The following is a 22709-nucleotide window of genomic DNA, read 5'->3' as shown; positions in this document are numbered from 1 at the left end:
CTATAACTCATCTATCTTACTGATACTTATTAAACGTTTTTTTTGTCTGTTAATTTTAAAAATGATTATGTTACACAAAACCTCAAATTCAGTTTCTCAAGAGATGTTATTTTTTCATTACATAAGGACGATGTGGAGCAGAGGAGTCCAAAGTTGGTCCTCATGTTTCGGTTCTCTCCCTGAGGGTGTTCGCTGCCTCCTCGGCATGTCGATGTTCACCGACTTCTAATGAGCCGTGATTTGATCTCCTGGGTGTGTCGTGCCAGAACTACAACATGCAGGACACCAACCCTTCAGGACTGACTTGGTCATCCCTGGGGTAAAGAAGTTTTGATACGGAAATGCGATGTTACAGCCTTGTCATGATCTACACAGACGCAGGGAGGACTGCGGACTTGACAGCTACAAGGAGTGGAAATCAGAAAAGATCATTGCTGCAGAAGCTTGCTTTTCAAACGACCGAATCTGAGGGTGTTGATGTGAAAAGGTGCAGAAAGGAGGGACGGAAAGCATGGTGTTTCAAGGGTGACTACACACGGACATCCACGACATGGGATGCAAGTTTTCACGCCCACTGTATTAAGTCGCTCTTGTCAGAAGCAGCATCTTTGGGCAAATAGGAAAATGGACTGGGCTATTGCTTGAAACGAAAGTAAAATTTGCATTTCATTTGGAAATCAAAAATTTGAAGGAGGAGTGAAGAGACGCAGAATCCAAGCCTCTAGTGATCCAGTGTGAACTTTTCACAGGCACTGATGGTTTTGTGAACCATGTCATCTGCTGGTGTTTGTCCACTGCATACAATGAAGTGCAAAGTAAGCACAGCCAGGAAATTAAGGGCATTTTATGCTTCTCCCTGCTAACGAGCTTTGTGTTGATGCTGATTTAATTTCATTTTTAAACCAGATTTGTAGCACCAATATCTGGTTTAATAACCATAGTATTGTAATGCTTTGGTGATGGTGTACAATAGGGACCCTGTCAGGACCACAGAGCCTTTATCTGTATCAAGAGATTTTAGACATGCTGCTGCGACATGTGGTGATCTTCCTAGTTAATTTTCTCCAATGTTTTTGATTTGTGGAAATGTTTCTAGATCATTGATTTAATTTTTTTTTTCTTGTAAGCCTATTTTTTTTTATAGACATTCTGGCATTTTAGACATAAAGAAGGGCCACTTGCAGATGTTTTAAGAGGACTGAGGACTCATTTAGAAGTTTTATTTGTCTGTACATAATTGAGATAACCCTAAATCCAGAGAAAGGAATCAATTCAAGCCTCAACAAGTTCATTGCCAAATTTCCAGACCTTTTTTTTTTTCTCCCATACAAAGAGGCACAAATCCAGCGTCATTTAGCAGAATGTTATTGGCAACGTGGTATTTTACCAACCAAAAGTTGTTTTCAAGCACACAGCCAGGGGAGAAAGATATCTTCTCTTTTTTTTTAAGCGGAGGGTTGTGAGTACCTCGGAAACACACACTGAGAGAGGCTCTTTTCATCAAGTATGCAAATCTAGAGAGCACGTGACTTTCTGCATATTCCAAGGTCCCCTCTGGCTCAGTCTCTCCTAGTTTCAGTCCTCAAAGACCAGAGCTCCATTTTCTCCCTCCTAGTTTATGTTCTGAATTTTCTGTTGTAGTCGAGTTTTTCTTTATCAGTTCTACTCAATTTTTGATAATTGTTCTCGAAGAGTAAGAATTTATCTTATTGCATCATACCACCTCCTGTAAAGAACACTGATTGTGTTGCACCATAATTTTAGACACCTTAGAAAGGCAGAACAGACTTCTCTTTTTAATAAAGACAGTACATTTAGTAAGAACAAGATATTTAACAAACTGAAATATATTTTAATAAAATGGGTGATTAATTGTATTTCTTTCAGATTGTAATTTAAAAATAGAACATTTATATCCACACAATCTAGAAAACATAAACCTAATAAAGCGCATAAATGATGGAATCACTGGTTTTCCTAATATGCCAATTATCTGAGCAAAAATATAGGATAAATATAGTTTTGCTTTGAAGAATAAATTTCATGTAGTTAATATTTTACCTTTTAGGGTTCAGACATTTACAAGTTATTTTGGAAGGAAAGAAACTCAATAAGCAAGAGTTCATTAGAGAAAATAAGCAGTTTGATAAGTGATAATAATCTGTTAAAATATGGTTTCCATCGTTTTAAGGCTGACAATGTTAGTTGGTGTTTTGGATACGTTTTCAAGGTTCTGTGTTGGACATAAAACTAAGGCAAAGTGATAAAGGTTAGAAAGTAGAAGGGCGTTGGCTTTGCATTTAATTTAATTTATTTGAATGTTTTAATGTTTTTCAATAACTTAGCTCAAACTTGAATGAAGATTTTATTTAAAATAGTCAATCTAATGATCTACTGATTATTTTAGTAACTATTCTCTTGACTAGTCTGACGATTACCTGGATAAAAAAAAAAATTGCATTTTCTGCAGATTTTTCATTAATCAATTTAAGATAATTTTAGATGGTATTAAAACATGCAAATAATACAAATAAATAATTGTTCCTTTTTCAAATAATCATTTATTATTCCTAAAATACCATAACATGGTGTTCTTTTAGTGAACGCTTGATCATTTGCAGCAAAGGCAGTGCAGGGTTAGTCTTGGTTATTTTATTTAGTTTCTTAAAATTAAAATGTATTAGTAAAAACAGCTTATTTGGAGATTCTTTTTTTTTTTACCCTGTGAAACTAAACTTGCACCACTTGAGGATTTCTGAGATCATATTTACAGACAAAATGTCTTAAAGTGTATGTATTGTTTGTACAGTTTTGGCTTCATTGCTGCACTGTTGTTTTTTTCCCAGGAATTTTCCTCTTCTAGAATCTATGTATTCCACTCATTATTTGATTACTAAATTAGCGGAGGATTGGTTTACTAATCGACTCATCATGATGAATCTGTTAACCGTTTCAGTTCTGATTGAGAACAAATGAGTGTTTTTCCTTGTCGCGCTAAAAAAATAACACGTGAATCGAAAGTATAAAAACGAAAGTGTTAAAAAAAATGTAACTAATTTAATTTCGACCAGTAAAACGTTTAACACTGTGTAAACCCGTTACATGCGACTGATTACTCTTTAGTGTTGTTTTACTGCTTGGTAAATGGGGGTTGTTGGAAGGTAATGCCATCAGTCAATAAACGGCTTCTTTGAGTGAATTCTTATTTCATTTAACATCAAATTTATACAGCAGCACAGGCTCTATTTCAGGAGCCAGCTATTACAGGGTAATTACTTCATGTTAGATTATGTCATTTACTCAGGGAAGATGAGGAGTAGAAAATGAGCCACCGCCGTCAATTGATGTAAGATAAGTCGATCGGGGGAATAGGCGGTGTATTTGCTTGATCTCTGTAAGTCGCGAGGTGATGCTGTGAAATTCCGTGTGAAGTGTCCCACCGCTCGCCTCTTTTTTTTATTTTTTATTTTGTAACGGAAGTGGTGATTAAAAGCTACGTTTCTCACACGTGTAATTATTTCTTTATTGATTTGTCAGCATTCCTGGAAACGGCTTCCGATGGAAATATATCCGTGTAATCATCGCTTGTCTCAATTACAATGGTGAAAGAAAGTCGTTACACAAAAGACCCCTCAGGGCAGCGTCGGAAAACGGTGTTGGGTGAATGTTCAGGTTCGTGTGTTGACAAGTGGTTGTGCAAATATTTGTACAAGTGTGTGTGTGTGTGTAGAGAGTGCCTTGATCACATACATTGGCACATGACTGACGGCTCTTGTGTCTCTCTCTCTTCTGCCAACGCCTCACCCCTTCTCCCTTTTCCTCTTTTACTCTTCTCCTTTCAGGCTTTGAGGACGGGGGAGGAAGATGAGACCTCCCAGCCCTCTCCTGATCCTGCTGTACTTCACCCTGTCCAAGAGTGTGAAAGTGGTCTCAAAGAGGGGCTCAGGTATTTAATGAGCCTTACCTAAAGCCTTTGCATGAGTGCATTGATGATGCTACGTTATAATCTGTTACATCTAACACAGTTGCAAAATTATACTGGTGACGCTTTTATAAATTACTACATAACGCTTCTCATCGAAGCCTTCAAGGTGTTCAGAGAAGGTGGTAAGAGGATCAAGAAATGAAAAATAAAAACAACTTTATTTAATCCATTCAATTAAAATGAAATTAGAGAAGTGCTGCTTAATGTCAAAAGTGTAAAATGAGCTTCGTAGATGTCTTCTTGTTGGCAAGAAGTCATGCAGTACCAATCATGTCCTGAAATGGTACATATTAGTTAATTTTCTCAGAATGCTAAAACAACTTTATTTAATCCATTCAATTAAAATGAATGCTAAAATGACCTCGTTCTGGGCAAATTGTTTTTGCTTCACTGTTTTTACAGTCAAAGTGTTTCATGTCTCAATGAATTTTGTCCTTCCTTTATATTCTCAGAAGACTTCTCTAGGTACACTTATTCTAAGCCATGTAGTGAAACAGCCAACTGTGGTTAAGACTTGCCTCACAACGTCTCTCTAGTCTACAGAGAATGGCAAACCTATCCACTGGACAAACAATTATTCAGGATAAACAACCAATCGGAAAAAGAATTTGTCATGTAAACACCCCTACCGGAGTACGTACTATTATTTTGTTGTGATGTGCTTTTTAAACTTTATTTGAAATTTTCTTTCAATTAAAGTTCATGCAGGACTATTGCTTTTCATTACACATTTTGACTGCATTACCTGAATCCAAACGATTGCTCATTTTTACAAAAATAAAAAAAAGTGTCATGTAGATAATTACATGGATATAACAATCTGAACCTGAACTATTTTTATTATGTTTGGACCAGCAATCAAGTTCTATCAAGCACAATAAAATACCTGGGATTAGTTGAGTCAATCAAAACCACAACCTGGAGGTTGTCCATTGCAGAGTGCCATCGTAAACAAAATCATCAGAGGTCAAAATCCTGCCCTGCCCCCGCTGCTGCTCATGTTCACACCCACAGTAGTGAAGAAGAGACTGTAACTGGGGTAGAACCGAACCAGATATTAACCAGTTAGAGTGAGACTTGACAATGGAAAACCATCTTTTGATTCTGCAATTGAGGTTAAAAATAGTCATCATGCATCACATGCTTAGAAAGCTGACAGGTAATTGCAAAGACTGTTACCGTCTCCACAATAGAAGCGCCGTTTTGTAATTTGGCTATAATTGCAGTTTAATTTCCTTAATTGTGTCTTGGGTGAAGAGTACACAACTTAATGAAAGGATATACAGTGTACATCTTTAAACTTGCCCACCCTAACTCAATACGCACCGAGAGTGGCGCCTCCCGAAAGATCCAATTTCTCAGTGAGAGGGGTTACCAAGGGTTAATGTGAAACTCATTTTGGTTCTAAATGCCAGAAAATTGAACATCAATTCTGAACAAATGCACAGGTCAAAAAAGAAAATAGAGTGCAAAAAGACTTGGAGATGAAACTTTTCATGACATGAATACTGGTGTGTTAACGATGGAACCACCAACGTGAATCCAAGCTGCCAGTCAGAGTGAAAGGGAGATGCCTGGTATTCTTAATTTGCACATCCTGTTTTCATAATGGTACAGCGGTATGGGTGAATTACCAAAAAACACTCGATTTTTAATTTTTTTTTATGATGCTCTTCAAAGCACATTTCTAGTAGGACGTAACCTCATATTCAATTTTTTTTTTTTTAAATTGAGTGTGTTCGTTTTGCAAACACAAATTTCTGTATTTAGATATATTTTTAGAATGCTGCCTCATTTTTTGTATTTGTATAAAAAGTAATATGATCATCTCATGATCAAAACAGTTGAAAAGTTGATCTTGAAGATGCATAGAGAAAAAATGGAGTTTCACTTCCACTGCCTATTGTTTTCCTTGTGCCAGTGAGATGGGGGGAAATTTATATGCCAAAAGAAAACGGTCACAAAATGGTGCTTGAAGTGTAAATTAATATTATTATTTTAACTATAATTGTGCAAAAGTAGTAGAAACCGAATGGTGATGTGTAAGTGGCTAAGCTATTATGTCTCGAAGTGAATCAAAAAGATGATTCAGTCGGGTGTTTGCTCAGACTTTCATGAATACTGTGAAAAGAGCAGCGAGATATAACTGATTATCAGTTTTGCTGAAAACCAAATGCATAATTACAGTCTACATCAAATAATAAATTGGCAACAGTAGCTCACTAACAAGCTGTTAGCTTTATGGACTGAATACAGTAACTCATTGCGAGACTAATTAAATACAATATATGGTATTTATGAGCAGAGCCATATTTAATAACTAAATGACTCTTTCACATTAGGCATAATGGCTCTTTTGTAGCGTCATTACAATTAACTGGGACTCTGAATCCATGCATATGCCAACGCCAATGGTTGTTGTGGTGGTCGCGTTCGATTGTGCGTTTTATTGCACTTGTCAACACATGCAACTACCCTCGTTGTTGGATTGTTTGGTTCAGTGGAGTGTTTCCAGATGGTCCAGAAAAGCAGATGAATTAGGTGGCTCTTTTGGGTCTGTTTGGTCATGTATTGATAGGAAAAAGTCAATATTGCCTTGTGAGCACAGGTCAGAGGTGAAGTGGTTACAGAGTGAAATTATTGTGTGCTTTAGTTTGGTCCGATTCTGAGTCCAGAAGGCATTTGAAATGTTTAGACACTTAAAACTTACCTCAACTTCAGCTGCAAAAAATCAGGGTTATTTATTTTGAATGCACTGTATTAGTAGTTTCATTCCTAGTATTATTTGCACTGGTTTAGTTTTTAAATGACACAGAAACATAGAACCTAAAATATAGCACAAAAGAATAACAAGTTCCAATATGACTGCCATGTTACCTCTGCGTCTGTCTGAAATCAAAAGTAAGTGTATAGTTTTTACCTCCCCGAGTTACAAAATGACTTTGAATTGGAATCCATGAATCAATCCATTTTATTTGTGTATCACTTTTCAGCAACAAGACGCTTCAGAGAGCTTTACATCATAAAAGCACAAGAATACAAAGTCGTAAAACAATATAAAGTGTCAAACATTACCTTTGCCACAACATAATGCTGTTTTATTTATTTTGAAGCAGCAGAGTTGCCTCTTATTGTCTTAATTTTTCAAGTGAAGTAAAATGTGTTCATTTCTTACAGAAATATGTATTTGAAATGTGAAAAAATATTTTTTCAATAAATGAGTTTTCTCAAACACACTTATTTTTTCCCTCCCCATGTACCCCCCTGTTTTTTCCTTCACTAAACTGAACAAAAACAAAATGGCTGAAATGGATAAGATTCATTAAGTAAAGGAGATTAAATGGCTGATTATCCCCTTAGTAGATGCTTGGTTTTTGGTTCTTGGATTTTGGGCATTCGTCTTCATGAGTGCTGCAGAAAGGCCTCCCCTGACTGCTGTTACCTTTTCTTAACCTAGCTTAATTTGAACAACTGAAAACCAAAAGTTAGACAGAGATGTGGACCATTGCTTGGATAACTGTTTTAACGAGGTGTTTTTGTGGGGTATTGTGTTTCAGATGGGAATACTCTGTTGTTTCTGGACTGAAGGAAAGAGTTTGGAATTTGACTCCACAACATTGTGTTGATAGATACCAATGAGAAATCACCTATAAAGGCTTTATTAGCCCTCAAGGGACCCTCGATGGAGCAACTGTTCCATTGATTTCTACTCTTAATGTAAGAGTGGCATTCCCTGCATTGTAACACCCCAAAAAATTCCAGTAATTATTCAATGTTGAGTCTGCGTGGGTTTGCACTGCCTGCAATAATGACTTTCCCTAAGGTGTGCAGACTTCATATGCCTTTCATTCCCGTTTTCTGTCTCATTCTTGGTGCCGCTGAAATCTTTAATAGCCAGGGAATCTCATTGGAATTAGATATCAGTTGGGTTGAACTATTGTTCCGGGTTTCTCAAAGTTGCTGTCTCTGCACACAGAAAAGGGGATGTGTGTATCAACCTCCTGCATTTCATCCACATCCTTGTGTGCATATGCTGCGCTGCTGCAAATGAGGGTTTCTGCTGCAAGTGCCCTGCGTGATTGTTCAGTGGACTGACCACGGCCATGCTGACACTGCTTGAGATTCACTCCCAGGGACTGGGAGCAGCCCTCTGACAGAGATGGACTGTCAGTGTTCATCCATCAGCATCCAGTTGTTCCAGTGGTGCTCACACCACAACATGTTAGACGTTTGGCGTGACAGAGGGGCCGATAACAAGGCTCGCATGTGTTGTGTAAGTGGTGCTGAAAGATGGATGGAGTGAGTGACATTCTCGACCAGTTGTCTGGTATTTGGTAAAAAAAAAAAAAAAACTTTTACTCTTTGTTGATGGTCTGCTTTATGCTGAAACTGAACAAAAAGGTAAAGATTTATTCAGATCGGTTTGTACTGATCTCATTTCTGTAGAAAGCTGTCAGGATAATGTCACAGTGGTCAATGAGGCACTTTGAACTGCCTTGTTGCTGAAATGTGCTATACAAATAAATTTGACATGACTTAACAATAACCTGAAACACAGGAGACAAATGCTGTTTTTATTAATTCAAAAATTGGTATTTATTGTTTTGCTGTAAAATAAAAAAAATACTTTTTTTGCTGCAGTTTTAGCTGCAAGAGGCTAATGTATTTGTGTATTTTTGTTTGTAAAATGTCTCAAAGCCAGTCAGGTTGGCTGAAGAGCATCTCTAGGCAGCAATTTTCAAGCATCACTGCAGACACTCACTTGAATTTAGAATTAATGTGCTAAAGGGGAGACGCAACTTTTACTACTTTTTTTTTTACTGCAGTCGTGTTTCGTTAACATTTGACAAACTTAAGTTTCGCGTAGCTTGGTTGATGCGCTCCAAGCAATATGATGGAAGCATGTCTAATTCACATTTTCTATTTTCTTTCTTGTGACATTTGAAAAAATTGGCCAAAATTCCCATGACTATTTGATGGAAACATAGCTGGTCTGGAATGATGTTTTATCACCTTGCTCTGCTTTTATCCTCTTCACAGCTTTATCTGGGACTTGTATACTGTGTTTTTGTGTGTTCATGATGCTGTTTGTTCTCTGTAGTCTAACAAACCTCTAAGGCCTTCACAGAAATACTGCTTTTATACTGGGATTAATTTACACAGATGTAGACTTCAATGATTTGGTGACTTTTGAGAGCAGTTTGTTTTAATTTTAGTTTTTAGGTGCACCACGGTAAATGCAGTTGGCTACAAATGCTCACTGCACTTTTTGAAGCTACTTGATATTTTTTCCCCTTCCAATTTGAGTGTGTGTTTTTAATCCAGAATAAAGTATGATGATGAATCTATTGTAACAAAAGGCAAAAGGCTCCTGGAGCTTTAATATTTTGGAAGGAATTTGTGGTCTAACAAGATGTCTGTTCAAGTAAAATATTTTAGATAAGTGTTCAGGGAACTATTTCAATCATATTTATAAACAAAAAAAAAATTAAAATACTTTAATTCTTTGTGACTTCATGTTCCTCACTGTTCCCATTTTGAAGTGCGTCGGTGGAAAGCACAAGAACTTCTTATTTGTTGAAGATAACCAGTGTTCAGAACCGAATAAGCATTTTGAATGAATAATAAAATATCGTCAAGAAAGGAGAATCAATCTGATTCCACAGCAGCAAGCAGGAACTTCTCAAACTGAAACTGAGCCAACAGTAATAAACTTGTACTACTCTTGCTGTGACGAGTCAAATTGCTCGGCAAAGACAAAATCTGTTCTACGAGCACAGCACATAACTGTCTATCAATCAAAGTCGCCTCGTCGAAAGGGGAATTTTAATGCTGTGCCATGAGGATGGTGCCCAGGAAACGGTTTGTGCTGTGTTTTACCCCAGGCTTTCTAGACAATAGCTCTCATTATGGGCTATACACAGATGCAGCTCCTTGCTACCTCACAAAAGCAGAAGTCGGTAAAAAATCACATTCAGAGTTCATTAGGAACTCTGAATGAAACTGTCTGCTGCAGGTTTTTCAAATGTGCAACTAATTTGTCCGTGGAACATCATCACTCCATACAAGACTTGTAATCTGAATCCGACACTGAAAACTTAAAAAAACAAACAAACATGTATACCATCTTCAACATTGAATGTTGCCATCACCCTAATCTTTAGCTCTCTTCAGTGATTCTTTCCCAGTTTCTATTTGAACTTTTGCTGGGCCTCTCAAAATATTTCAGTTGCCCTTAATCTAAATCTGCCAGGGCCTTGGATCTTCTGTAACTTAATTTGAAAGAGGTATTTAAATGAGAAATCGTTTGGTAAGTAAGTAGAGCCTTTTGTAAGCAAAAAAAAAAAAAAAAAAAAAAAAGAAATAACTTAAAACAGATGAGGGGATAGTTGGTAAATGTGCCTGGTGTATTTGCACAGTCAATAGTTGTAAAAAGATCTAATTTGAACAGCTGTTTAATTAAATTTTCTGTTTGAAAAACACTAAATGCCATAATAACGAAACAATTATGGATGCTCACAAAGTGCTACTAGCTGTGACTGTGGCAAAAGCCACTGCAGTCAGCTGTCTCCACACTCTGTTATGACAGCTTATTGCTACACAGTGCTGGCAGCATAAGACATCGGGGACATTTGTGTGTTTGTATGTGTGTATTCACTGTCTGTAAGATTTCAAATTCATGCGAGCCATAACATCCAGACCTTGGTCCCCTTGTTGTTTCTCAAAGCTGGGATAAAAAAAACAAAAAAAGAAAACGTTGCGGCCAATATTCTAAATGACTCTGCAAAGTCTCGTTCCAAATCTCTGATAAGAGAGTGCCATAGATAACAGTGAATCTGAAATGGCCTCAAGGCAATGTGGGAGATGAAGTCCATGGAGAGGATGCTTGAGTAACCACTCGATAAGCACGAGGAAAGGAATGCAAAAATCCTGCCCGTCTGTCAGTCAGTTAATTTATTTGTCAAGGTTCTCTCGATTCATTCCACAAATCACACTGCAGCAATTTCTCTGACACTTGAAAACTGAAATGTGCTTCTCTATACATTTCCTCTGTCAAGTAGATGAGCTAGATGACATACACAAATAAGATGTAGAGAGACCTTGTCTCTGCTTGTCATGCTCATCTCATTCCCCAGAGGCCTCCGAGATGCTTGTATTGAACATTCATTCCCCTCATTTCTAGGGCAGGACATGAGCCTAATAGTTTATTGACGGATCAACTGTCTACTTTGACATCCAAACACACTAATTTATGGCTGCAGTCAATCGCAAGCAAAATGACTGATCACGCTGAACCTTTTAACTCAATATGCTTAAAATTAAACAGCATCCTAGATTCAGCTGCTTTCCATTCTTCTTGTTTGCATCAGAGAGCCAAACTGGTTGTGTTTAATGTTCACCAACAGCCCTCTAACACTGTTGCATATCTGGTATAGAAAAAAAAAAGCAACTTTAGAATAATCACACCTAAACATCTCCGTCATTCACATATGGATTCCTACAAAATTTACTTTAACACTGCTTACATGCTGTTGTGATGCCCCAATAATAACAGTGACTGATCTAATTCTGCACTATTTAGAGAAGTTTAAAGAAATGTGTCCAGTTTTTTTTACTTCATCAAAACTTCCTTAAAGTGGATAAATGGCATCAAGAAAGTATTTAAATATTCAGTATTTCAAATTACTTTCTTTAACACATGTTCAGTTCAGCCATTTTTTTAAATTTTATTTTAAATCATAATATGATGATGATTTTCTGTTGATTTCCTTAGAATTTTCAGAATTTTTCTATATTTATTTATTTGTGGGTTGGCTTGCTTTTTTGCTGATGTTTCTAAAAGCAAGCTAACAGATTAAATTTTTTCAGTGGAACCTATGTTACCTGTCGTTGACCATAGTTGCATTATTCAAGTCCTGCACTAAACTTGATGTATTTCATTTTATGAGGTGCACTCACTATTTTATATGAGAAAGAAGTTGCATATTAAATAGACATTAAGTAATTGTAGACCACCTCAGTTTCATGAGGTTGTTTTGTATCCAGACATTGTTTTATTCCCTTCAGCGAAGGCAGCCTGAAGTGACAGGCATTAGTCCGTTTACTTCAAACTTTACTGTCATTCAAAATTCATAATATTCTTAAATACCGACCGGTATCTACAGCATATAGATATTTGACATGTCTATCATAATATGCTTTACCTAAAACTTAGAAAAAAGAAAATCAGTTGGCTTATTTTGTATTTTGTACCAAGTACCTCGTTGTTTAGCCTATTTGTGCCCTAAAAGCTAGTGTGTTCTTTTGATGGAGAAGAAAGTGGCTTAATGTCAAATTTGTCTTTATGTGGAACTTTTGACTTGTCAGCACAGCCTGGTTTCTGATTAGTTAGGCTTATAATTATTCATCCCACAGCAAACACACTTTAAAACCGTGTAGGTGTGTTAAAAGAAACACTTCAAGGACTTGACAGGAGATTATTTGTCTCAAAATGCACTCATTTCTTTCCATTTAGTTCCAAGTAATGCGTTTTTTTGATACACAAGATCGGAAACTGTGTCACAGTGGCTTAAGAATTCCAAGCTCATCATTTTTGCATGTCTCTCCTCTAAGCAGAAATGACAAATCAAGAATGTATCGACAGGTAGAGTCACCTTTGCTATTGTGCAAGATATCAATCATAAAAGAAAGCAACAGAGGGAAAGATTTGTGAAAATGAGAGGAAATGTCCATGCTGGTTTATCCTTACATAGGCATATTAAAATTGTACATATCAGGGATTGTACTTGTATGTAGATTTTTTTTTTATTGTTTCCTGTTTGTTCACTACCCACACCAATTCACTACAGAGGCAGTTCTGGCCTGGTCAATACCTCTCTCTCTCTAAATGATGAGAAATGACCTGCACTGCAGTAACACAGTGCCAGTAGATTGATCACATGCAGACTACTTGAGATGGAGTGGCTTTTTTTTTTTTTTTTGTAAAAAGCCTGAGCGCATCTGGACAATGTGTTGTGAAAAAGGAAGCTGTTTCTTTTCCCTGATTCACGGAAAGAAGAAGGAACATTTGTGTGTTCAGGAAAAGCTGAAGGACCAAAAATCAGCTTCTTCACTGGGATGTTTTTACCAAGAATATCACTTTTTCTGACAGCTTAGATTTCTAGATGACATGAAAAGCCACGCTCAAAAAAAAAAAAAAAATGAAAAAACAACTTTATTTCTTTGTTTTGGCCCACTAGGTTTCAACGTGTTTTATTCGGCTAGATCTTCAGATTGTGCAAAAGTAAGTCCCCTTTTCACCTCAGAAGATATCATCAGGCTCTTTTCTTGTTTATTGCCTCCCTATCTGAAATCATGCTACATTCAGTGTGTTCCACATATTCTGAATGTTTTTTGCCATTTCTTTTTCTTGATTCAGTGGAAGTTCTTATTTAACTTAGAAAGTAGAAAATCAAAAAATTATGAAGCCCTCTCTGTTTTTTTTTTTTTAATAACTTGAGCTCGTTTATTGAATTACTTAGAGTAAGTGTGCTGTTTGACAAAGGATATTTAGGAGTGTTCAAATCAACTGTGTTACTGGTTTAATTCTAAATCTAAAGAAATTTAATTGTCTGAAACTGTAAGCCATAATCATGCAAGATGCAAAAAAAAAAAATGTTTGGAATATTTCGCATGACTCTACAAGTGTCACTTTCTGAGATGATTGGCAAGAAATATTGCACTTTTATGCTATATTCAAAATTTTTTGAGGTATATTAGTGATGAGTTTTGGTCTGCTGTGATTGCTCTTACAAGGTGTCAGTGGGATAGTGAGGGTTCTTTTTACTGTATATTCCCCTTAAAAGACATGCTCACAAAATAGAACTATGACTGTCTCTTAAAATCTTCAGTGAACCCTGCTAAAGACAGATTTGTAGCACCTTACAATGAGGGCCATGAAATTAGCTTCGTGACAGTAGAGCCAAGAACAAAACGCAGAGAAGCGCACATTATTTTTTTGCAGTCTTTTTTAATGCAGATGCCTAACCACTGACTCATTACTATCATCATATCGTTATTTAACTAATTATAATCTGATGAAGTTTATTGTTGGATAATAGATTTTTGCCAATTTGTCCCTCGTTTATTCCTTGTTCATATCAGATTGACTTTTAATTATCACCTAACCATTAGCCATTTACAAAAATGTCACAAGGAGTTCATCACTGGGTAATGATAAAGTGCCAGTTAGTTCTTGATTCATTGGTCAGTTATTTTTTCATAAATAAAGTCGAGAAGATTTTTGAGACTTTCACCTTGTGAAATAGTAACATGAATATTTAAGTAATTAATGGAGCAACAGTTTTTCACAAGACGAAGCATCTAGTGAAGGACTGAAATGATTCCTCGAATGATTCGAGTACCTTGATTATTAAAATTCCTCGGAAAAATGTATCTCCCTCTAAGCTTCGTTAAGTTATGTTTTATTATTTAATGCGCCGTGTTCCGGCCGGATCGTTATTTGCGTTACGCAGCGCCCTCACTTCCGCCTGAGTTGTTGACGAAAGCTAAGAGTTGGCAGCATAACTTCCAATTTTTAAGCTCAGTCTGGGAGGATTTTGTTGATTCACGATAATGTCCGGGTTTTATCATTTTTCGGGGAACCAGTAAGCATCATAAAATTGACGGGAGCGATGCTTGGAGTACGGCAGCTTTTGTCCTCGCGGAGCTGATGGTTCAGACCGAATGGCGGGATTATTTATACAGGTGAGCGGATACACTAAACACTGCGGGCGGCTATGCTTTAGATGCTTAGCTTTACTGACTGACCGGAAAATAAATTTCATATCATCCCGGTCGCAACAAATGGGTGGCGAAGCATATTGTGACATTACATACCTGGTAGATGGTTCTGTGTGTGACAAAGAAGGTGTCAAATCCCGTCGCTAACATGAACACAAGAGCTATAAGTGTTTGGGCAATGTGAGAGTTCATCTGTTAAACTCACTGAAGATGAATACAAAAGCTGGAGTATAGACATTTTTCGTAAGCGTATTTGTGAGCCTGCCTCTTTATAATTAAATTTAATATCATTTCAGATTTTTGTATAACTTTTCTTCAGGTTAACGTAGAAAGTGAGCTATTATTGTTGCAAGCTACAGAAAAGTAACTGGTATTACTCAAATTTGAAAAATTGGACTGATGTTGATATCAAATAGTAACACTTGTGTTATACTAGATTTACCCATATTTTATTTCATAAATGTTTTTATCTGATTCATGTAAGTTGTTACCTTGCTCAGCCCAAGTAGGTTTGGCCTTTCAATTTCATTATAAATACTAAAAATCAGCTTGACATATCCTTAAATTAATGTTACAAAACATTTTGATTGTCTCTTCAGTATTGATGCCAGGGTTAAAATATTGATAGGCAGGGGGAACTGAGTCTGTTTATTTCAGAGCTTGAAAACAAGGTTATTGTGGTGAATATATTTATGCTCCCCACCATTGATTTATTCTTGATAATCATGACTGGGGCACATCTAAATTTAAATGGTGAGAATGATCAGAGGCCAATCTCTCAAGTTAAATAATGAACATGATGCTTTAAAATGGCAGTTCATGAATTACTTGAACTGCCAGTCAAGTAATTCAAGTAGTTGTTACTACTTGAACCAGTAGTGTTCATTTGTATATGATGATGTCTGTTGATTGTCTGTATATGTCTCAAACCAGGGTGGTCCTAAGTCCAAAAAGCTTTGAAAATGCTCAGTTATTCGATGTTTTCTCCACAAGTAGAATAAGGGTTTCTTAAATCTCCATTTTTAAAATCAAGTGTTCACTGTTGGACAAATCAGACACCAGCTTCACCATCATTAGTCAAGTACAGGAGACGCCCACACCCCTTTTACAGAACATGATAATGAAGCACTGAACGCTTGTCTGCAGATAGGTTTTCCCCTGTGAGTGCTCTTCCTACAACATGAAAAAACACCGTGAGCCATTCTACAAAAAGCCTCCGGTTAATACTTGTTGAAAATTCAATCTGTACAAAGCAACATGTAGTAAATGGGTTCAGCTGAGGCATTATTACAAAAAGACAAAAAAAAAAAAAAGTCTGGAAAGACAGAAGTTGCTTTCATTTCAGGGCAGTTCTGTTGTTTCTATTCTGTATTTTTACTACTTAGGGATTTATCCACTTCTTGATGTTTTCAGGTGAATTTTGGGGGATTTAGGATGGTACAGAAAAATTGTTAAGGCTGGCCTAAAATGTAGAAAAACTGTTGGGCTTTGACCAAAGTGCTTGTTAAATCTCTAATCTTTTATTGAAAACAACAGTGCTTTTACCCCTGCCTGTAGCAATAAGAATAATTTTTGGTTACTGGTCCAAAATGTTTTGCTTTCATAACATATTTGATGAGTCCAATAAGTAAAGCATGGCTGTGAACTTCTTGTTTTACTTATGCTGGCAAGACCACATTTTAGTGATGCACACATAAAGTACATCTGCTTTGAAGCGTTAGATATATTAAATAAAATACTCTGCAGTTATTTTTATGGTACATCTCCCACTTAAAGACCACCACAGCCTAGTAATTATTTTCCTCAATTAATCTGTGGTCAGGAGAAGCTGTGTGTGTGTGTGTGTGTGTGTGTGTGTGTGTGTGTGTGTGTGTGTGTGTGTGTGTGTGTGTGTGTGTGTGTGTGTGTGATTGGTTGAAGGCTGCTTATTCCTAAATGAACATGTGATTAGTGAGATGCAAACTGTATCATGTTTGTTCTGGTCTCTGCTGATAATGAAGCAATGTTCCTTGGCAATAAATCATGTTGGGTCCATGTAAGAATAAAATGTAGCCTTTAGAATATTCTATGGAAGTGAATGTGAATGCTTAGATGAGTGGGTTTAAATCTCCTGCAGAAATATTCTGTCAGGTAATTAAATAATGATGAATGAAGACTGCCCGAGACATCAAGGCAACTTATTCTGCATTAACATACCTGTTTTACAAGCGCATTGCGTGGGATTGGGAAAGGCTTGTGTGATATGTAATTTTTGTTCAAACACTTATGTGGCCTACTTTTTCAAAGAGATGTTTCTGTGGGATTTAAGCTAATCTTTAACTGCTAAGCTGGCTAAACAAGCTAAGTTAAGACAATTAAAAATAAGGACCTGATGATTTGATGGGGGATTGGGACTCGAGTCTAAAGCCTCAGCTACACTAAACTGGACATTCTTTAGATTTGGTTTTTTCCCTCTTAGATTTGTTCAAGTGGAAGAAGCTGCAATGCCTATACTCCATTGTATAAGTGCGTCATGCTAATGATGGCAATAAAATCAAAATTAAAAAGATAATACTGAGCATGGCTCAAGCTGTACTAGGCTAAAGATAATAAGAAATTGCAGCTCTGACTTCTTTTACATCATTTACCAATTTAATGTCAAGAACTGCTCCATCTTACATGTAGAATTTAATGGAAACTGAGTTTGAACAAAATGAGAGGGATGCAGTCAGTAAGCAAGAAAAGACAAAGTTAGCCTCTCCATTGTAATTTTTAAATAATGTTCTAATGTTTGAAAGAAATTTCATTTTAGTCATTCGCATAGATAAAGTTACTAAAAGACGATGCCTTGCAAAATGTTACATAAAGACTGTCTAAAGGCAACACTTGTGAGGTTTTACTGTGCAGTTAGAGTTGAATGTTAAAACCATCGACTCCGTTTGCCACCATGTTATGAACCAAGGTCAATTTTGTTGTGCAAAAAGTAAAATGCATGCAACAGTCGGTGTTGTGCATCTACAAGAGCCCCATTGAAACCCTCACAAAGATTTATTGGGTACAGAAATAAGTGTTTTTCAGGTAATTAAGAGGCAAAGATAATCCTCCTTCAAATGTAAGGGAAAGTCTATAAAAAAGAGCTATTTCAAAAAAAAGTTGTATTGGATATTATTACTTAGGATTTCTCTATTTCCACCATCTTCTATAGATTCAATTTGTTGTCACTTGAAATATGGAGTCATGTTTGATTGTTATTTGACAGTGATTACTTTACGACTTTGGAAAACCCAGAGGTTTTCCGCAGGCAGCAAAACAACAAAGACCAGAATGTTAGGAACCCCTCCAGGCTATAAAGTAGAATTACTCACAGTCCTCTGTCATCTTCCTCTGGTAAAGGTTGCTGTTATTAGACCTTTAGAAGCACATGCTTCCAATAAGTACACAAACGCACATCATCAGTTATGTGCTTCTCTCTCTATCCCTCATTAGGCAAAAAACTTGCAAAAAAAGTGAACTGCATGCAGAGAGTATGACTTTGTATGCAAATGAGATGAGCCTCTGCCTCTTCACTGCTGTTTGTGTTTGTGTGTTCATTCTAGTTGTGCTGGTTGTGCTGTATTTTAGTAAGTTTTTTTTTTTTTTTTTTTGGCAAATGTAGGGTGATTTCTAGGTAAGCAGTATTTTTTTCTTCTTTTTTTTTTTTTTTTTACATATCATTAGTAGCCGTGCAGTGCAACCCCATCACCCTGACAACTACATCCCTTCCTTTCCGTTCTGCTTATCACCATAACAACTAATCTACCGTAAATAGTGCTTCCTCCCTGTCTGCCATGTCACATTCTTTCTTTCTCTCCACCTCTCTCTCTATCACTCTTTGCTTCATTCAATTTTTTTCCTTGAGTCTCTTTCCACTCATCTTGTTGTCACATCACTGCCGACGTCTTTCTTTGCCACCATTTCTTCCGTTTTTTTTTGTGTCGTCGTACGGTTCAGAGCTCCGTTCCCCCCCCGCCCTCATCCCACTGCAGATGTGGGTGGTTCTGATGACTGCACAATACCCTTTCGGCTGCCTCACATTGTCAAGTGCCTGAGTTCAAACGACGATCAATACAAAAAGCAGCTCGAACAAGTTATCCAGAAAAGTCCCTAAGCCTTACATTGACTTAATACTTTAACAAGATATAAGCTTAAAAATACTTTCCAAAAGGATCCTTTGCATACCTGATTACTTGAGTCTTGTCGATTGACGTGATCTTGAATGGAGGTTTGTCTTGAAAAGATTCAGGCCTTTGTGTTCGACCTGAATGTGTTATTGACAGTGGGCCTGGCCTGATGACTTGATTGGGCTACTATGCTCAGGGATTAACTTGCCCGGCCTGGCAGGCTTTTACAATCAAAGACCGAGCCGATGGTCTGTTTGGCTGAGTTGCTCTGGGATTGACTCAACAGCCGGATGTGCTAATTCAGAGTTATCCCAAGGTTGAGCAGGGTAGCAAGGACTCACAAGCTGTTTCATAGTTGAGAATCTATATTGTGATGTAAAGGGAAACTTAATCGTTTCACCAACTGCACATGCAATTAACCCAGACTAATTTATGCTGTTGAGACTGAAGTTGGGTAGTTTTGAGATGTTGGGTCTCAAGTTGTGTCCCAGTTGGTTCGGATAAAGAAGAGGCTAGAAAAAGAGTCCTTGTTCTTCACAGACCACAATTTTGATCTGCCTGGTGAAACGTCACTGGATTTCTGCCACAGGATGAATTAATAATGGAAACATTATAAATTATTTTATTACATAATAATCTTAATTTCCACTGAGCTGTGTTGAGTTTAGTTCACACTATATACAACAAGTTTGCTGGAGTTTTGCCTTCAATGTTGCAAGCTCTCATTGTTTTTGAATGAGAGCCAAGCTTTAATCAGTAATCAATACTCTAACCCTACGTAAGGAAAGTGGGCTGTGCTATTGATTTTAGTTCAGTTTTTTTTTTTTTAAAGAAAACATTAGGCTTGTACTTGCTAAGTAGTTAGCCAGGGTTGCCAGTTCTTATTCCTCAGGAGTAAGATTCAATATTTTGCTCTATTTCTTATGCACATGACCAGATAATCTCTCTAAAAAAGGAAAGCGCTGGCATTCAAAGCAAAATAACATGCACCTTAACACTCATTTAGGACTGACATTACTCTCGCAAGGATCTCTTTTCCAGTTGATTTTAGGCTGAAGTAATACTGTACAAAACGAGAACTTATTTTCAAGCTACAGTAGAGGAAACTTTCTTCATTTTATTGTAAAGCTGATGTGACTCAGTCGTGCAGCTCCATGTAGGAATGTCATCAACCCCAAGTTACTGCCAGCTAAGTTCAGCTCTCTTACTTTGACCACTGGCCATAAAGTCAGTAAAAACAGGCAAAGAAAAAAAAAATTTGTAGTTCAGATTTTCTTGCAATCACTTTTTAGTATTATTATTATTTTCCCTGTACTGACTAGTTTACTCAGTGATGTACCACGTTTGGTGAGCTCATAAGTTCATATGGTGAAGACCAGTCAGTCTGTATTATTTTGATGTGGAGAGCAATGTTCATATTTGGGGATATTTTTTTTTCTCAGTGCAGACCTTTAAAATATAAAATATAATCAATTTAACTTCAATAATTGTTTAGTAGTTTTAGGTTATCTTTGATAGTTATAACTTTAGACTTTGGACACTTTGACCCAATTTTAGGTAAACCCAGTGTGCTGCAAAACTCAGTAATGTTGGGTATATCAACCAAAGCTCGGATTAGATATTAGGTGTTTTTTTTTTTTAACCAAGCAGTTTGTTGCACGTGAGGTCAGCATTGCTTACCTCTGCTGCATTTCCCATCATGTTTCTTTGTTCACTACGTTCATCTCCTTTGCTCTTTCCACTCATCCTCTATCCAAAGCTCAAGGGAAGCCCTCCTGGGGCCCTCTTATGTAACTACCACCCACTCACTCTCCTGGATATGTGCGTGTGCAAAACACAACGTGAGTGTTAAGGTGGGAGGAGAGTTGATATCATTGATTTACACAAAATATTGCTTTCATCCTTATTGCTGACAGCTGAAAGCTTGATTACTGTCCTCTCAGATGAAAAGTTGGGACAGCCTCATTGTGTTTGACTGGCAGCACATTAAAGCTAAACACAAAGTGATAAAGAAATGGAGTATACCAGTTAAAATGACTTCTGACATAAGACTTTTAAATTAAGCTTTTACCCCACATTTTCCATTCCTGTCACATCCTTTTGTCTCGCTGAAACATACCTGGCTTACAGTAGGCGAGGCTGCAGCCGGGTCCTGCTCTTAGCACAGGCCACATAGACAGTTGTCTAGATCACCAGCTCCTGAAGGGGGCGCTGCTGCAACAACTCATAAAAAAGAACCGTAGAATCAAATGAATAGCATTAACGTGCAGTTCTGACTGAACTTTTCTTTGTATTAAAATTAAAAATCCACCCCCTTCTACTTTGTTGTTCCTCATTCTGATGGACCTCCCACCACTGCCATTCAAATTCCCCCAAAAGCTAAATTAAATCTACCTGCCACTGTGCGACAGCCATCTCACAAGGTAAACACATTTTTAAAAGGCAACACATTTTGTGCTTAAATACATTTGTAGTATACCTGGGAGTGAATGCTATGTATGCATTATTCAGAAAATAGTTGGTAAATGACTGGTTGCCTAATAATGATGCAGTAAGAAACTATATGTGTGCAGTATGTTGCATTGTCCTTTATTGAAAATATCCGTAATCTTAAATGATGTTATGTCGAGCACAGCAAGTAGTCTGCTGCATCTGGATGTTTTGTTTTTACCACGTAGCAACAGGTCCATCTCATCAGCCTCTGTCCTGAACAGGTGCACTGATAACATTGGTTCATTTAAGTATCATGCAAAAACATTTGAACCGTCTTGTTGCTGAAATGTGTCATACTTGACTTCACACAATTGATTATAATACATTTTTTAATGTGCCAATAAAATTGCTAAACCTTCTCTAATGTGTTCACAGATTAAGTTTGTGTTATAATAATCTTGTCACGTATTTGATAATCTCCAAAGAACTCAGTTTTCAAAAATAAACGCTATTTGCTATTACAAACAGTATTATAACCTTCTGTTACCAAGCTAAATGTTGCAAAATAAAATGCTTTTTTTTATTATATAGTAATTTTCAAAGGCAACCAACAGTATTTATTCCAGTTCCTTACATAACAGAGTAAAAATCAATTAGCTTCTCATAATTAAACCTTGCATACAAAGAGCAGTTGAATGCCCCAACATTTTTGGTTCAGGGGGGGCAAACCACAATCTTGTCTGAGGCACCAAAATGCCTAGAGCCGGCTCTGCTGCAGCCTGTGTTGTCGAGGCTAAAAATGCCTACCCTTCCCCTCTCTTTCCCTTTCCTCTTCTGCCTTCACATAGAGGTTGTCTTAAGCTACCCAGCTTAACGCTATTTACATTTTCATTATTCTACTGCTACCAGGAAGAAATGGCATGAAATCCAGCAGTGTTCAGTACATTAGACAAGCTTCATTCTCACAGCAAGTGGATTTACATAAATAAGGAGGCTGATACATTGCAAAGGGAGAGACAGAGGAGACAACAAAAGATGAGGTAAAAAAAACACAAAAGGAGTGAGAACCTTGAAAATACTCGGGTGACACAGGCGAGGAAAAAGGAACAGAAAGTTGTAAACGAGAGGACATTCCTGCACGTTCTCTGGCTGTTTAAAGTGGGCTCTGAGGGACTGACAGAGGTCCTCTGATCTACTGCATGTAATCAATACAGCTCTGGCTTCCCTCATTACCGGCTTAGATCTCATTGTGCTTACCATAACGTAGGGAACTGGAATCAAGCCGCTCATTGGTATGTGTGCGAGTGGATGGTAAGCTCATCGCTTCTTTAATTTTTCTATTCCCCCTCATTTGTCCCCCCCCCCACTTT

General features: G+C 37.1%; 1 protein-coding gene across 6 annotated transcripts in view; it reads left to right on the top strand.

The window, feature by feature from the left end:
- The window catches only part of il1rapl1a (interleukin 1 receptor accessory protein-like 1a), a 229033-nt gene that overhangs the window by 37096 nt on the left and 169228 nt on the right, over nucleotides 1-22709 (top strand). For all 6 annotated transcript variants that reach the window (XM_015037094.1, XM_015037093.1, XM_015037097.1 and 3 more), the window contains one exon: nucleotides 3843-3946. In XM_015037094.1, coding sequence (XP_014892580.1) covers nucleotides 3865-3946 — 82 coding nt within the window. In that variant the 5' untranslated portion in view covers nucleotides 3843-3864. The remainder of the gene's footprint in view (nucleotides 1-3842; nucleotides 3947-22709) is intronic.

The sequence above is a fragment of the Poecilia latipinna genome, unplaced genomic scaffold (assembly GCF_001443285.1).
Source record: "Poecilia latipinna isolate Pla-1442-1.1 unplaced genomic scaffold, P_latipinna-1.0 Scaffold392, whole genome shotgun sequence".
Lineage (NCBI taxonomy): Eukaryota > Metazoa > Chordata > Actinopteri > Cyprinodontiformes > Poeciliidae > Poecilia > Poecilia latipinna.
This window is presented reverse-complemented; position numbering and strand designations above follow the sequence as displayed.